This window comes from Glycine soja, chromosome 6 (assembly GCF_004193775.1).
Source record: "Glycine soja cultivar W05 chromosome 6, ASM419377v2, whole genome shotgun sequence".
NCBI lineage: Eukaryota > Viridiplantae > Streptophyta > Magnoliopsida > Fabales > Fabaceae > Glycine > Glycine soja.
The window spans coordinates 13,426,313-13,441,353 of NC_041007.1; the positions used below are offsets into that span (position 1 = coordinate 13,426,313).

Sequence of the window (15,041 nt, forward strand, 5' to 3'; positions counted from 1 at the left end):
TGTAGTTGTTTCATTACTCAATAAGTTAATATTTATCTATTTTTATAATTAGAAATCTGAACAACCATATTTAAATTAGAACATTTTTACCACAAAAAACATGTGAATAAAAAATTGAACATTTTTAGGATTGAAAGGAGAGTATTCAAAAGCTATTTAAAAAAAATGATTTTTAGGAATTATTGACATTTATTAAGCTACATGTCATATCTTAATCTTAGATATTTTGTTTTTAACTCTTTATTTGTTTCAATTGTTTTTTTTAAATAGTCTCCCTTGTTTTTTTATATATTTTTAGACCCTCCCAAATACTAATATTAATGAAATAAATAAATAAAGGTTAAATATGCTCCAAAAGAATACAAAGACTAAAAACAGATCATAATGGAAGATGACTCTTAACATTGAGAACGCTAGTCGTAACGAGAGTGTCTGAGACGTATGTACTGCTTCAATAAAAAAAATAAAAAAATAAAAAAATCAGTCCATTCCGGTGGTGCTACCGGCGGTCACTTTTCCGGCGAAGAAACCGTCGTGAACGGTTGCAATCCACATGTTCGGAGTACACAAAAACTCAGTCACACGCGCCGCCAGAATCTTGTTAATTTATAACTGTCACTTTCTAATGTAGCACGCCCACTGTTTGTGAAAATGCCAACAAACACTATATTCCTTCTTCTTCTTCTTTTCCCGTTTAATAAAGAGGAACTAGAAAGCTCAAGTGTTGGGCTTTTCTAACGTTAAACCATGCTTGGACGCGATTTCAAGACGTGGGGTTCCGTCATTTGGAGCTTGTGTTTAGAAGCAAAACACAGTGAAGCCTTGTCCCTTTTCCACCACTGCTTAAAGGGTCATGAAGCTTTCAAACCAGATCACACAGTCCTTGCCGCAATTCTCAAGTCTTGTTCTGCCCTTTTGGCTCCCAACTTGGGTAGAACTCTGCATGGTTATGTTGTTAAACAAGGCCATGGTTCTTGCCATGTTACCAATAAAGGGTTGCTCAACATGTATGCCAAGTGTGGCATGCTTGTTGAGTGCCTCAAGCTGTTTGATCAGCTCAGTCACTGTGATCCCGTTGTTTGGAATATTGTTTTGTCTGGGTTTTCAGGGTCCAACAAATGTGATGCTGATGTGATGAGGGTGTTTAGGATGATGCATTCGAGCAGGGAGGCTCTGCCAAATTCTGTTACCGTTGCCACTGTCCTTCCTGTTTGTGCTCGTTTGGGGGATCTGGATGCTGGAAAGTGTGTACATGGTTATGTTATCAAGTCTGGTTTTGACCAAGACACCCTTGGTGGAAATGCTCTCGTGTCAATGTATGCAAAGTGTGGGCTGGTGTCTCATGATGCATATGCTGTCTTTGATAATATTGCCTACAAAGATGTTGTTTCGTGGAATGCAATGATCGCTGGCTTGGCTGAGAATAGGTTAGTGGAGGATGCTTTCTTGTTGTTCAGTTCAATGGTGAAAGGACCTACGCGGCCGAATTATGCAACAGTGGCAAATATTCTTCCTGTTTGTGCTTCGTTTGATAAGAGTGTTGCGTACTATTGTGGAAGGCAGATCCATTCTTATGTGCTGCAGTGGCCTGAATTGTCAGCTGATGTTTCTGTCTGTAATGCTTTGATTAGCCTCTACTTAAAAGTTGGGCAGATGAGGGAAGCAGAAGCTTTGTTTTGGACAATGGATGCAAGGGATTTGGTCACTTGGAATGCTTTTATCGCGGGATATACGTCAAATGGTGAGTGGTTAAAAGCACTGCATCTGTTTGGTAATTTAGCATCTCTAGAGACTTTATTGCCAGATTCTGTGACTATGGTCAGCATACTTCCAGCTTGTGCACAATTGAAAAACTTGAAGGTGGGGAAACAAATCCACGCATATATTTTCAGACATCCTTTCCTTTTTTATGATACAGCCGTTGGAAATGCTTTAGTTAGTTTCTATGCAAAATGTGGCTATACGGAAGAAGCGTATCATACTTTTTCTATGATATCCATGAAAGATTTGATTTCATGGAATTCTATTTTTGATGCCTTTGGAGAGAAGAGGCATCATTCAAGATTTCTCAGCTTGTTACATTGTATGCTTAAACTCAGAATTAGACCTGACTCAGTTACAATATTGGCCATAATCCGTTTGTGTGCCTCTCTTTTAAGAGTAGAAAAGGTTAAAGAAATACATAGCTATTCAATTAGAACTGGATCTTTATTAAGCAATACTGCGCCAACAGTTGGGAATGCAATACTTGATGCATATTCCAAATGTGGAAACATGGAGTACGCTAACAAAATGTTTCAGAATCTATCAGAAAAAAGGAATCTGGTCACATGCAATTCACTGATATCTGGTTATGTAGGTTTAGGATCACATCATGATGCAAATATGATATTTAGTGGGATGTCAGAGACTGACCTTACCACATGGAATCTTATGGTTCGAGTATATGCAGAAAATGATTGTCCTGAGCAAGCTCTTGGATTGTGCCACGAGTTACAAGCTCGAGGGATGAAGCCTGACACGGTGACTATCATGAGCCTCCTTCCAGTATGCACACAAATGGCATCAGTACACTTGCTGAGCCAGTGTCAAGGGTATATTATTCGGTCTTGTTTTAAGGATCTTCACCTTGAAGCTGCCCTCTTAGATGCATATGCCAAATGTGGTATCATAGGTCGTGCATATAAGATATTTCAATTGAGTGCTGAGAAGGATCTGGTTATGTTTACTGCTATGATTGGTGGGTATGCTATGCATGGCATGAGTGAAGAAGCACTTTGGATTTTTTCTCATATGCTCAAGTTGGGAATCCAGCCAGATCATATTATCTTTACTTCCATATTATCTGCTTGCAGTCATGCTGGCCGAGTAGACGAAGGACTGAAGATATTTTATTCGATAGAGAAACTTCATGGTATGAAACCAACTGTGGAACAGTATGCTTGTGTGGTGGATCTCCTAGCTCGAGGTGGCCGCATTAGTGAAGCATACTCTCTTGTGACCAGTTTGCCCATTGAAGCTAATGCTAATCTTTGGGGGACATTGCTTGGTGCCTGCAAAACCCATCATGAAGTAGAATTGGGGCGTATTGTAGCAAACCAACTCTTCAAAATTGAAGCTAACGATATAGGAAACTACATTGTATTGTCAAATTTGTACGCAGCAGATGCTAGATGGGATGGGGTAATGGAAGTTAGAAGGATGATGAGGAACAAAGATTTGAAAAAGCCTGCTGGATGCAGCTGGATTGAAGTTGAGAGAACAAATAACATTTTTGTGGCTGGAGACTGTTCCCACCCTCAAAGAAGCATTATTTACAGTACACTACAAACATTGGATCGACAAGTTAAAGAACCCGTGGAGTTTTTAGCTTAATCTTGGATATGTATTATAGCATTGTGAAGACACATCTTATAGACATATGTGCCCAACTCACCAAGAATTTATTTTTTCTTTCAATAGGATGAAAAATACTTGTATAGATCGCCACTTCATAAACTGAGTAGACTAAACTAATTAGTAATAGATAAAATTATTTCACTGAACAAACATTCATATGATTATTGAATAGAAAGCGATAATGTGTCCATTGTTAATTAGTATGTACACTCAAATTATCACATGATTGATATTTGCAGTTCAAAACAATTTATGCCTAATTGTCTAAGACCTGGTTGAGAGAGAAAAATAAGTATGTGTTTGGTTGAAACACGGTTTGAGTTGGGTCAAACACAGTTTGATGGACAACAAAGATGTTTTTGGTTGAAATTTTCTCACAAGGGCAGGAAAATTCGATTCATTGATGAAGCAACTTCAAGATGCTACTGTGTTGTTCGTGAATCAATTTAAGCTGTTGGATGTATCTTAAGCAATTATCACAATTATCTCATATTTTCCTCTATAACAAGCATTTCCCATAACATGGCTGGATCTTCAGCTAGAATCAGGAGAATTGCTCTAACTTGAGTTCCTTTGCTTTAGATTTCCATTTGTTTCTTGTTATTTTCGTCCAAGCTTCTTTTCTTCAGTAAAAAAGAAAGATCTTTTCTCTAGGGTTTAGTGGGAATCGACAATTTTTCATTTTTTAGGGGTAATATGCAGAGTTGATGAGGAGAATGCGTGCCTACCACCAAAAGGACTTAGTTTAAAAATTAATCACGTGACTAAGTCTATTAAATTTTAAAATGAACAACAAAAAATCTACACTTTTAAAATACACTCATCTAAAGCTAAAACTAAGTCACTCATAAGTCATACCCAAACATATCCCGCATGCTCCAAATCTTGAGCCGCATCGGCAAACTACCCGGAATTGGGCAATAACTTGGCCGAAGTGGTACATGTTCATTAAAAAAAAATACTTATTTAAGTAGTTTTTTAAAAAATAATGGCAAAAAGATATTTGTAAAAACTGTAAATAAATCCCCAAAAAATAGTTAACCAAATGCTGCATTACGCCTCCTTTATAAATCAAGGTTAGCCATTCTCCTAGAGGATGAACTACTGTAGAAATACAAGGCACAGTGCTCACATATCATATCATGAAATAGCTGACTAACCTTGGAGTTTGGGTACTTTGGCACCCAACTTTCTTCAAAAGGTTATCAATAGTGCAATCAAATATTTATCAGTGGTTGATTCTTAACGGAACTTTCAAACATATTGAAACAGTAAAATCCCCTGGCTCAAGATATTCAAACTCATAATGCATAAATCATTCATCAGGGCATGGCAACGTCCAATTTGTAAAATTTGTCATTCAATTCGAACCGCATGCACCACCATTTAAAATTTTAACCAGGTTTCTATATCCAAGAATGTACCAAATGCCAACAAGTACTAAAGAAAAGAAAATGACATACTGAATTTAGTAAAAGTCTCAATCTCTAGAAAGCTGATGTCTCTATTTATTTTCTCTACCTATTTGGCTGTGTTTATCTGTTTGTATGAGTCTGTGCAAAAGACCCTACCATTAGATACCATTGGACTTCTACGACGGGGAGTACTTTTCCATGAGGTTAGCCAATTCCTCATCAAACTTCTGCTCATACTGAACTTCTTCCTCCCAATGCCTCCGCTTCATTGCAGCATAACCCGTGCCATGAGCATGTAACAGCTTTTCCTTTTCAGCAACAAAGTTCTCCATTTCTTTATCTTGGACCTCAACAAATTTCAGATACTCTTCCACCCTACATCCAGAGAAGTCAAATTCACTCAAAAGCCATTGAAAAATATAAATACCACTATCCAAATAACTAGATAATAATTTTTTAACCTACTACGGTCGGCCAGGGGTTTGAATAGTTTGCACAAAGTTATAAGTTCAAACCTCAGCCATTATTGTACACACACAAAACAGGCAATAATTTTTCTGCACATGTACATAATTCTTACTCTTTAAAAAATTAACCTAGCTTTCTAGAGTCACGTGAAATTAGTTTTTTAAGAAGAAAATGTCCTTCAACAATTCAACTTAAAATAACCTACATAATAATTTCGAAAATTTTATTTAGATTAAATTGGCTTCAGATGTGAATATACCAATAGTCCAATGGAAGGAATGACAATTACATACTTGAGTCTATATTCCTCAGCATTCACATGACCAGTAGTACTTGACTGCTTCACCTTCTCACGTTCCTCCTGTTGCATCCTCTCGAAATCTTCTTCCTTTGCATCCCTTGAATCATGAATGATTTTGATCTGGTCCTTGAAGAATTGTTCTTGCATATACATCTTTCATGATTGACAGGATACATTAGTGAGAAAACAAAACTATGAAAAAAATAATATCATGACCTCCAGAAGGGAAAATTAACAAAATAACAATTTTGTTCATTCAATTTATAAATAAATGGAAGTTGTTCTGGAAAACTGGGTTAATGGTATGCATCAGACCTCCACAACAAAACAAAAATAATCAATCTAGATCCAAATCTTAACAATATTTTGTGCCTTTCTTTCAAGGCATTAAAAAACAACCCATCTAGATAAATAGCCTAATGCAGTCTAGGCCAGTGCAACCCTATCAATCTATCATCGCTCATTGATTTCTTTTACTTTTAATGAAAAGGGAAAAGATATAAAAGAGTAACAATATGCAACTGTATCTCATATTCAGTGCTAGTCTAATTTGACACATCAAACTGAAGTTCAATGGTATGTACATGAATCACATTTTTATATGCAAAACATCTCATACAAGAAGATAAAAGATGTGACAATAACTTTAGATTATCCACTCTTGTACTAAAAAAATATAAATTATAGCTAAAACTTTTCAACAAAGCAATCAAGCAGAAGTATATCCTAACCACAACTCAGTGGCATTAGAAACAATATACTAAAGTACATTCCACAACAAAGTAACCACTTTTCAATAAAATTAATAGCCATGAAGTCTGTCTGATGTTAGTATTACCTCTTCTTTGGTCTCTTCATGTTGCATTTTAGTTCTCCTCCTCACAATGCGATTTTCCTCCATTGTCTTCCGCAGCTTCTCAGACATTATACCAATAGATTCTTCAAGAGCTTTTGTGTGTTTTGCACCTTTCACAGCCTTGTTCTTAAAATAGAGCAGCTGTTGGTTGTCTTCATTCATTTGCCGAATTTGGTGTACAACCATCTCCTGATATGATCTTATGTCATATTTGAGTCTAGATTTACCTACATAATTTCATCAGGAGGCCAAATAAAAATGTCAGCTTATACTTTGTCTCCATAAATTAACCTGTAGGTAGACATCAAACCATCTGCATAATGCAAATATGAAGAAAAGTAACCAAGAAAGAGGAAATGAAACCTTGGGAATGTCTGTTGAAAAAGTCCATATCTTCTTTTGTAGCCATGTATCCATAGAGCTGGCGATTCCCCCCAGGGAGATATAAAATAGGGCGACTGAACCAAGAATCTTTATCAGTTCCTTGCTCTGCAAAATGCTTGTGGAGACGCTCTGCCTCTAGATAGCCACTAGCTGAGGCTTCAAATATCAAAACACTCATCCCACGATGACCCTGTGGGCCATAAGAGTGTCGTGCTCTCACAGCATCATATGTGCTAAAATAATCAAGAAGTTCTTGGTTACCCATACCTATCCACTGAATACAAAGAACAAAATCCAAAGTTAACACAAAAACCAGTGATGTTATTCGCAAATTGTGAATGTTATGCTCCATAAATACAAGCAAACAAAATATCAAATATGACACTACTAGTTATTCATCATTTGACACCAATAATATATACCTTATCATTTTCATCCTGTTCAAGCTTTGTATTCTGAATGACAACCATTGGGGGCCAAACTATGTCATGGTCTTTTTCTTCTTCTTTCAAACCTTTCCATTTTCCAAATACTTCCCCAGCTGGAATTACTGAAGTACCCCTTCTGCGTAATTCCTCATCCAAAAGTATAGCAAGCTCCCTGTGAATCTTCACCCTTTTAGATCCCTTTGTTTTGGCATGTGTCACCAAGGGCTGCAGTCCTCTGTACCAATCAATAGCTCCAGGACCACCTTGGCAAGCTGGACAATGCCACTGTCTTTCTGGTTCATTTATCTGTTCAACAGTCAAGCCATCCAAAATCTCAAAAAACTTCTTAAACCATTTGATTTTCTTACGTGTCTCATGACTCTTTTGACTAGCATCTGAATCATAGTCATCACTCATCAGATCATCATCGGTATCTTCAAAAGCATCAGAGTCCTCCTCCCCATCATCATCATCAACATCATCATTCTTTTGAAGGTCCTCTGGTGAAATTTCATCCCTTGCATTGGACTGCAATGCACCAGGTCTGGATTGCCAGTTCCAGCCATGCTCGAGTGGAGGCCGAATTGCAGGATTTGGAACATAGTTGCTTTCATATCCACTTGTTGCTAACTGAGGCCTTCCATTTCCTCTGCCAGCTGGTCTCCTAAAGTTAGCATTTTGTGTCTGCCAGGGATTTCCCGAAGATCTTCCAAGTCCACCATGACCCCGGATGCCTGGCTTTTGAGCCATTTCTGCATTCCCCCATGCCCTAGGATTAGAATTATGGGCTGGGGGGGCCCATGGTTTTGCAGCACTGCTTCCAGCCTTGTTCTTGGATTTCCTTGCATATACCTCCCACTCACCATCATCTTGTCCTGAGTTTAGCTTAGTGTCAGCGATACCCTGAGTCAACTGCTCAACTTTTGGATGAGCTTCAGATATGCTTTTCCCTTTGGACATATCATTGTTAGCCACGGTTACAGGTCTCCCACCCCCTCTTTTCGAACTCATTTGTATATGCTCTGTTCTGGATCAATATTTTTTTGCATTACGCATAATAGATGCAAGAGGTAAAGGTGCATAGAGAATCATAAAACTGAAGGAACTTGAAAAGAGAAAATCAGTTCATTTGTCAACTACAATAAACTTGTAAACTTAAGAAAGAGAAATCTTAATCCACCTACAGCTAAAGACACAAGCAAATCAAAGCATTGTAAAAAATTCATTCAGTGAAATATTACATTCTTAGAATCTCAAATAAAGAACATAATCAACACTTCATTATGAACTCAACATGGAAAGGAGGCACACAATAAATAGAATATAACTGAAGGGAGGAATCTCAATGTAATACTACAAAAGAACCAATGCAATATGTGTGAAAGGACAATGCTTATGCAGGGTGCAGTGCACATGAAGGGAGGAATCTCAATGTAATAAAACAAAAAGACCAATGCAATGCGTGCAAAAAGGATAATGCTAGTACATGAATCAAATGCGGGGGCAATGCACATGGAGGATCCCAATGTAAAACTACAAAAAGACCAACACAATGTGCATGAAAGGATGGAGGATAGCAGCACAGAATGGCCAACTACAAAACTGCTATAGCAGGATTGCGGATACCAGGATGACCAGTTGACCACTACTATGAAATTTATAGAATTTAATTTTATGCTACACACACACACATATATATGCTCAAATAAAAAAATAGCCATAGTTAGAGACATATTCAAAATTAATAATCAAGTCATACTTTTAAGCCAAATATAGAAGTTAATAATAAGAGTCATGTAATGTAAAAGAAAAAATAAACTAAAGCAACATAAGGTTACCTATCTAAGCACGACAGTGAAAGAAAGAGAAAACAATACATAGACACCAATGTTGTCAAGATCGATATCCTACTTAAGATCAGGCAGAGAGTTGCAAAATTATAAACACAGGATTGTAACAAGGATGAGAAGAACCTACCAAAAATATAAAAATATATTTTAATGCAACAAATTTATAAATGATAGTATAATTAGCTAAAACATATAATAATATCACTAAAATCTATTTAAAAAATTAAATTTATTTTATACCTATTGTAATAATTTATGGAAAAAATATTTCATTATCTTCTGTATTTTGTAATAATTTATGGAAAACATAAAAGAAGTAAATATACCATAAAACCATAGAATATAATAGAAGACACAGTAGAGAAGATATCTCGAATAAAGGCCAAAATCACCCAACTCATGAGTTTTAGGGAAAAGAAAAAGAGAAATAGAAATAATACTGAGAAAGGTCATGGCTGTAAACAAAATAAAGTTTAGAGTCAAAGGTGTCATGTTCGGTGAGAACAGGAGTGCAAAACAGACACTCAGTCATGATCACAGCAGACCAGAGAGAGAGAGGGTCAAGTATAACACACACCACAGGCGCACAGCATTAAACAATCATAGTAGAGAGAGGGTCGAGTCAAGACTGAGGAGACAAAAGGGATAAGCCGAGAGATAGTGAGAATCGAAAAGGGAGAGACAGAAAAGCTGGGTAGTGCTTGTCTAGGTCTGAAAATGGGGGAGAAACAGAAAGTATCAATTTAGGGCACCAATAGAGTTGGTTAAAATAAACTTGAGGCATGCAACCTGTCTCAAAATCTAGCTCAGAAGATAAGTGAAACCAACCAATACTACGAATTCAATCCGATCTGACTATGATCTTACTCCGATCCCACCGCTTCACGATCCAACTCGGAAGTTGGGAGCAAGATCGTGAAATCATGCAAGATCACGATTTTACTCAGGATCTTGACAAAATTGATACACATGCACACAGAATAGAACATAGACCAAAGGATGTGATTGGAATAGAGACCACAGAACAGTGTGCCAAAAATCCAGCTCAGAAGATAAGAAAAACCAACCAATATTATGAATTCAATCCGATTTGACTACGATCTTACTCCGATCCAACCGCTTCAAGATCCAACTCAGATGCAAGGAGCAAGATCGTGAAATCATGCAAGATCATGGTTTTACTCAGGATCTTGACAAAATTGATACACACGCACACAAAATAGAACGTAGACCAAAGGATGTGAACAGAATAGAGACCACAGAACAGTGTGCCAAAAATTCAGATTGAGGGTTGGCAGGAAACTCAACTGGAGTGCCACAGATTGGCCAGAAGCGCAGCTGAGAGCTCCGGGTCAGATGATTTGAATCTAATAGCGAAGAGAAGTAGGGTCTGTCTTTTAAGGATGAAAAATCCCAAGACTGCCCCACCTTATGACACTAAATGACATCGTTAGAGGGGCCAAACATGTTAGATTTAGCTTAAAACCAATTGGTTCTAAGTGAAGTTGCCCAACAAATATATAAGCTGCACCCCAAGAATTGAGGCAAGCAATGTGGGACTTCCTAACAAAACAAACAGGTTTTTTTCGGAGGCAGATTGTGGCCGGTTTCGCATGGAATAGTAGCCTTATGACACCAAACGACGCCGTTAGAGGAGCCAACCAAACAGTTTTTTGTACATGGAAAGAATAACAGCTGGAAATGCCACAATTTGCGCCGCAATAACCACAACACTGAACAGCTGCACTACAGGCCACAGAAATAGCATCAAATGACATTTTGAGAGACCAAACAAACAGAGTTTTCTACATGGAAAGAATAACAGCTAGGATGGCCACAGGTCTATGCAAAAGTGGCCACAAGTTGCACTGCAATAACAGCAACACTGAACTGCTCCAATACAGGCCATGCAGAAACAGCATCAAATGACATTTTCGAGTGGCCAAACAAACAGGGTTTTGCACAAGGAAAGAATAACAAGTAGGGTTGCCATAATTCGTGACACAATAACCATGAGTCCATGACACTGTAATGCTCCACTGCAAACCACACAGAAGCAACCCCAAACGACACTGTTAGAGGGCCAAACAAATAGGGTTTTGTACATGCAAAAATAACATACAGGGTGGCCATGATTCTACACAAAAGCAGACATGATTCACGCCACAATAAGAGCAACACTAAACTGCTCCACTACAGGCCACACAGACATTGCAGGGGGCTGTGCTGGAACATGTCATCATTATACTGGTGCAATGGTGCAGTATTGACTACTATGAATCAAATGCAGGGGCAATGCACTTGAAGGGAGTAATCTCACTGTATTACTACAAAGAGGAATCACAATGTAATACTAAAAAAAAGATCACCACAATGGACATGCACATGAGCAGATTATGCTTTTACATGAATTAAATCCAGACGCAATACACATGAGAGGAGGGATCTCAATGTAATACCACAAAACACCAACACTGATAGGATAATGGTTTTACAAGAATCAAATGCAAGGGGAAGCACTTACAATTACGGTACATAACACACAACAGCCAAAGCTCCAGATAAATGAAGATTGCCATAATCATAACACAACATTTCACATCATTACAAAAAGGGAGGGAAAAGGTGATTCCACAAAATCATAACACAGTAAAGCTTTTACATGTATTGAAATTAACATTTAACAGCATGGTTCTCTCACCAAAGGACCCCAGAAAAGACACATTTGCAAATGCACTCAGGCCACACTTTTATTTTGCTTAGAATATTAAGTGAGCACATTGAAATTGAAACGCAGCTAGATTATACTCCCTCTAATCCAAAAAATACTGATGTTTTACAAATTCCAAGTCTCATTAACTATTTTCTTTCTACATATATCCCTATTTAATTGTTATTTTCAAACAAACAATTACTCCTATAAAAGATACTATTAAATGAGAGAATTTTAGAATAAATATAATAAGCCACAGAGATAGTAGAAGCCACGAGGTTTTGTTATTGTGTTATTGTAATATTACAAATTAGAGATAAACAACAGCAACAGAATCCCTCCATAAAAATCCATCGATTTCAAATTCTTTTGGAAGCTTGAAGAAGATACGGCAAAAAAAAAACCATAAATCCAATCTTAAAAAAAAAAAAAAAAAAAAAAACACCAACACACAGCCAAGATTAAATATGAAAATTCATAGCGTTCAGGGAAGATTCGCCGTAAAATATTACTGACGGTTTGAAACCCCAAAAAAAAATCTAAAACTTAGAATAGCTTAACTATTGCTGAGAGTCTTGGCTTAATTCTCACTATGCTCCATCATATTCAACCAGAAATAGAAAATGCAGTTAAACGTGAAAACAAGCCGAAAACCTTCGTTAGATACAAACCGATTTTATTCTTTCTTTCTTAATTATTAATTATTGTTTGTTTAGTTTTAATATATTCATCATCTTTACATGGAAGGGAAACATGCAAAACGAGCTTTCCCAACCAAGAAGCAAGAACCAATGCAGGCAACAAACAAGACATTATAGAAGACAAAACGACATCGTACGGTTCAAAAAGAAAAAAAGTGAGAAAATCGGAGAGAAAGAAAGGAAGGAATCACCAGTGATCGTAGAAAGATCGCGCGAAGAGAATGCGGCGATTGAGACTCACGCGCAACCAGTGTAGCGTGGGGAGAGCGAGTAGTAGTAGTGAGTGAGTGTGGTAACAGCAGAGGCGTGAAGTATGCGGGACAAAGGAACGTTAGAGCTGGAAGACCAAGGTGGACTTGAAATTTTAATGAAATGTGATTTATTCAGTACAGAGAACAGAAAAAAAAAAAAATATATATATATATATATATATAAAAGAAATGTGAATATGGGCATATGGCACGTACGGGTAAACTTCGAGACGAAGGAGAGTAAGGAGAGGAAACAAGAAAAAGCGTTGCTTGCATTTGTTAGTATCTCCCTTTAATTAGTCTATCATTAATGTTTATATATTTGCTTTCAATTTAAGAATTGCATTTTCGGCAAAACTCAATGGTGATATTTGTTTCACGGACAATTTTTGTAGTCTTCGGAGTATATTTTTGTCGGGTGTTATTAAAAAATATGTTTGATTAACTATTAAAATGGTTAGAAATATTTTTTATATTCTCAAAAATAATTGAAATATGTGTTTGGTTAAATTATTTTTTCTAAATATATATGTATATATATTATAATTACTAAAACATTTTTATTATGTTAAAAGATGTTGCATAAAACCTCATGAATTCGTCCGAGACACATTGCCAATGTACGTAGCATTGAGGCTTCTACAATCCAAACAAATTTACTGTACAAGTTTAGGAAAAAAAAATTAATTTCATCAAATTTGAATCCGCTGTCAACTTCTACATCAAATACACCCATAGTTGCTGCTCCAATTACTTCAGGTAGTACATTTCAACATATGCATCCTAGGAAATATACAATACACAAATCAATACTAATAGCTCAGATTTCATATGATAGTGATAAGGAAATCAATATAAATCAAACAGACATTGATGCAGGTAATGTGTGGTTATTGTTATTACGTAGAAAATGAATACATGGTTGTCGACTATAATTATGTAATGTCAAACTGATAACTTACATTTTAACTTTCACAAATTCTTGCATTGTAGAATATTCATTTGATAGCCCAACAGCAACAAATGATGATGCTGATAGTGACCATGATTGCAATGATCATACATCGTATGATTATAAAAATACCGATATTGACCTTAAAATTCCAACTTACTTTTTTCTGTGTTTCCATTTCTATTGGACGTGTGGAGCATCTAAACTTCCTAATTCATCTTTAGGTGCAACTTACAATGATATTAGAGATCCAGTTTGGAAATGCATCCACTGTAAAAGCTATGATGTGGTATGATGAAAGGATTGATAAAGACAAGCAGTCCAAAAACCCAAGATTTGCATTATGTTGTGGCGATGGCAAAATACAACTTTCTCTACTAGAAGATCCTCTACAACCAATGAGACAACTACTTTTTGACAACAACAGTACAAAATCTAAGAACTTCCCGGCCAACGTTCGTTCATATAATCTAATGTTTTCATTCACATTACCTGGTACAAAAGTTGACACAAGATATAGTAGTGGCAGAGGTCTTCCTACATTCTGCATACATGGTCAAAGACATCATCTTATTGGAAGCCTCCTACATATGCCCAATAACTCACCCAAGTTTGCACAACTATATATTTATGATACTGAGAACGAAGTTCAAAATAGGCTTGCCCAAAACCCATAAGTTTCAAGTTTCGATAAATTACATATTACATTACATTTTTAAAAACTCTTCATAATAATGTATGTTTACAATCATTTCTAATGCACCCTGAAAAATACTAAGGAACAAAGATATTCTTGATGAAGATATTATTATTGGAATAAAAAACATGCTAGATAAGCACGATCAATATGCACAGAAGTTCAAAATGGCAAGGGACAAAGTACAATCTTTACCTGTTTGTGACCTCAAATTAAAACTCATAAGTGATAGGCAATCAGATGAAAGATTATATAACTTGTCAAATATTGTTGAAGTTGTTGCTTTGATTGGTGACGAGCATATAGGTAATAAAAGAGATATTATCATTGAAAAGCAATAAGGAAGGCTCAAAAAATAAATGAAATGCATCTTGTATATTTGTCTTTGCAATATCCCTATTGTACCCAAAAGGTGCAGATGATTATAGATAAAATATTCTTCATAAGCTTCATTCAAATAGCCATGTTGCAAAGAGGAAAAAAGTTACCATGCATGAATATTTTTGTTTTAGAATGCAATCTAGGGACAATGAAGCTCAAACAATATTGCATTCAAGGAGATTGTTTCAACAATGGGTAGTTGATGGCTACACTATGATTGAGTCTAAAAAACTGAACTATGTTAG

At 36.4% G+C, this 15,041-nt stretch overlaps 2 protein-coding genes across 5 annotated transcripts; one reads left to right on the top strand and one right to left on the bottom strand.

The window, feature by feature from the left end:
* Positions 1-378: 378 nt before the first annotated feature.
* Positions 379-3,668, top strand: LOC114415952 (putative pentatricopeptide repeat-containing protein At5g08490). Its single transcript, XM_028380817.1, has one exon. It carries the CDS (start codon positions 748-750, stop codon positions 3,373-3,375), a length of 2,628 nt encoding a protein of 875 aa, XP_028236618.1. The 5' UTR covers positions 379-747; the 3' UTR covers positions 3,376-3,668.
* Positions 3,669-4,723: 1,055 nt separating this feature from the next.
* On the bottom strand, positions 4,724-12,998 carry LOC114415954 (protein SUPPRESSOR OF GENE SILENCING 3-like). Of its 4 annotated transcripts, XM_028380819.1 has the most exons (7): positions 12,983-12,998; positions 12,707-12,870; positions 7,246-8,278; positions 6,803-7,097; positions 6,422-6,666; positions 5,576-5,736; positions 4,724-5,189 (listed from the first exon to the last, which is right to left on the bottom strand). In XM_028380819.1, the coding sequence occupies exons 3-7, from the start codon at positions 8,260-8,262 to the stop codon at positions 4,991-4,993; spliced, it is 1,917 nt and encodes a 638-aa protein (XP_028236620.1). In that variant the 5' UTR covers positions 8,263-8,278; positions 12,707-12,870; positions 12,983-12,998; the 3' UTR covers positions 4,724-4,990. The 4 variants fall into 4 exon arrangements, with proteins under 4 accessions (XP_028236620.1, XP_028236622.1, XP_028236621.1 ...); XM_028380821.1 differs by lacking the exon at positions 12,983-12,998 and having other exon boundaries at positions 7,246-8,347; positions 12,707-12,906; XM_028380820.1 differs by lacking the exon at positions 12,983-12,998 and having other exon boundaries at positions 7,246-8,273; positions 12,707-12,905.
* Between the last annotated feature and the right edge of the window lie 2,043 nt (positions 12,999-15,041).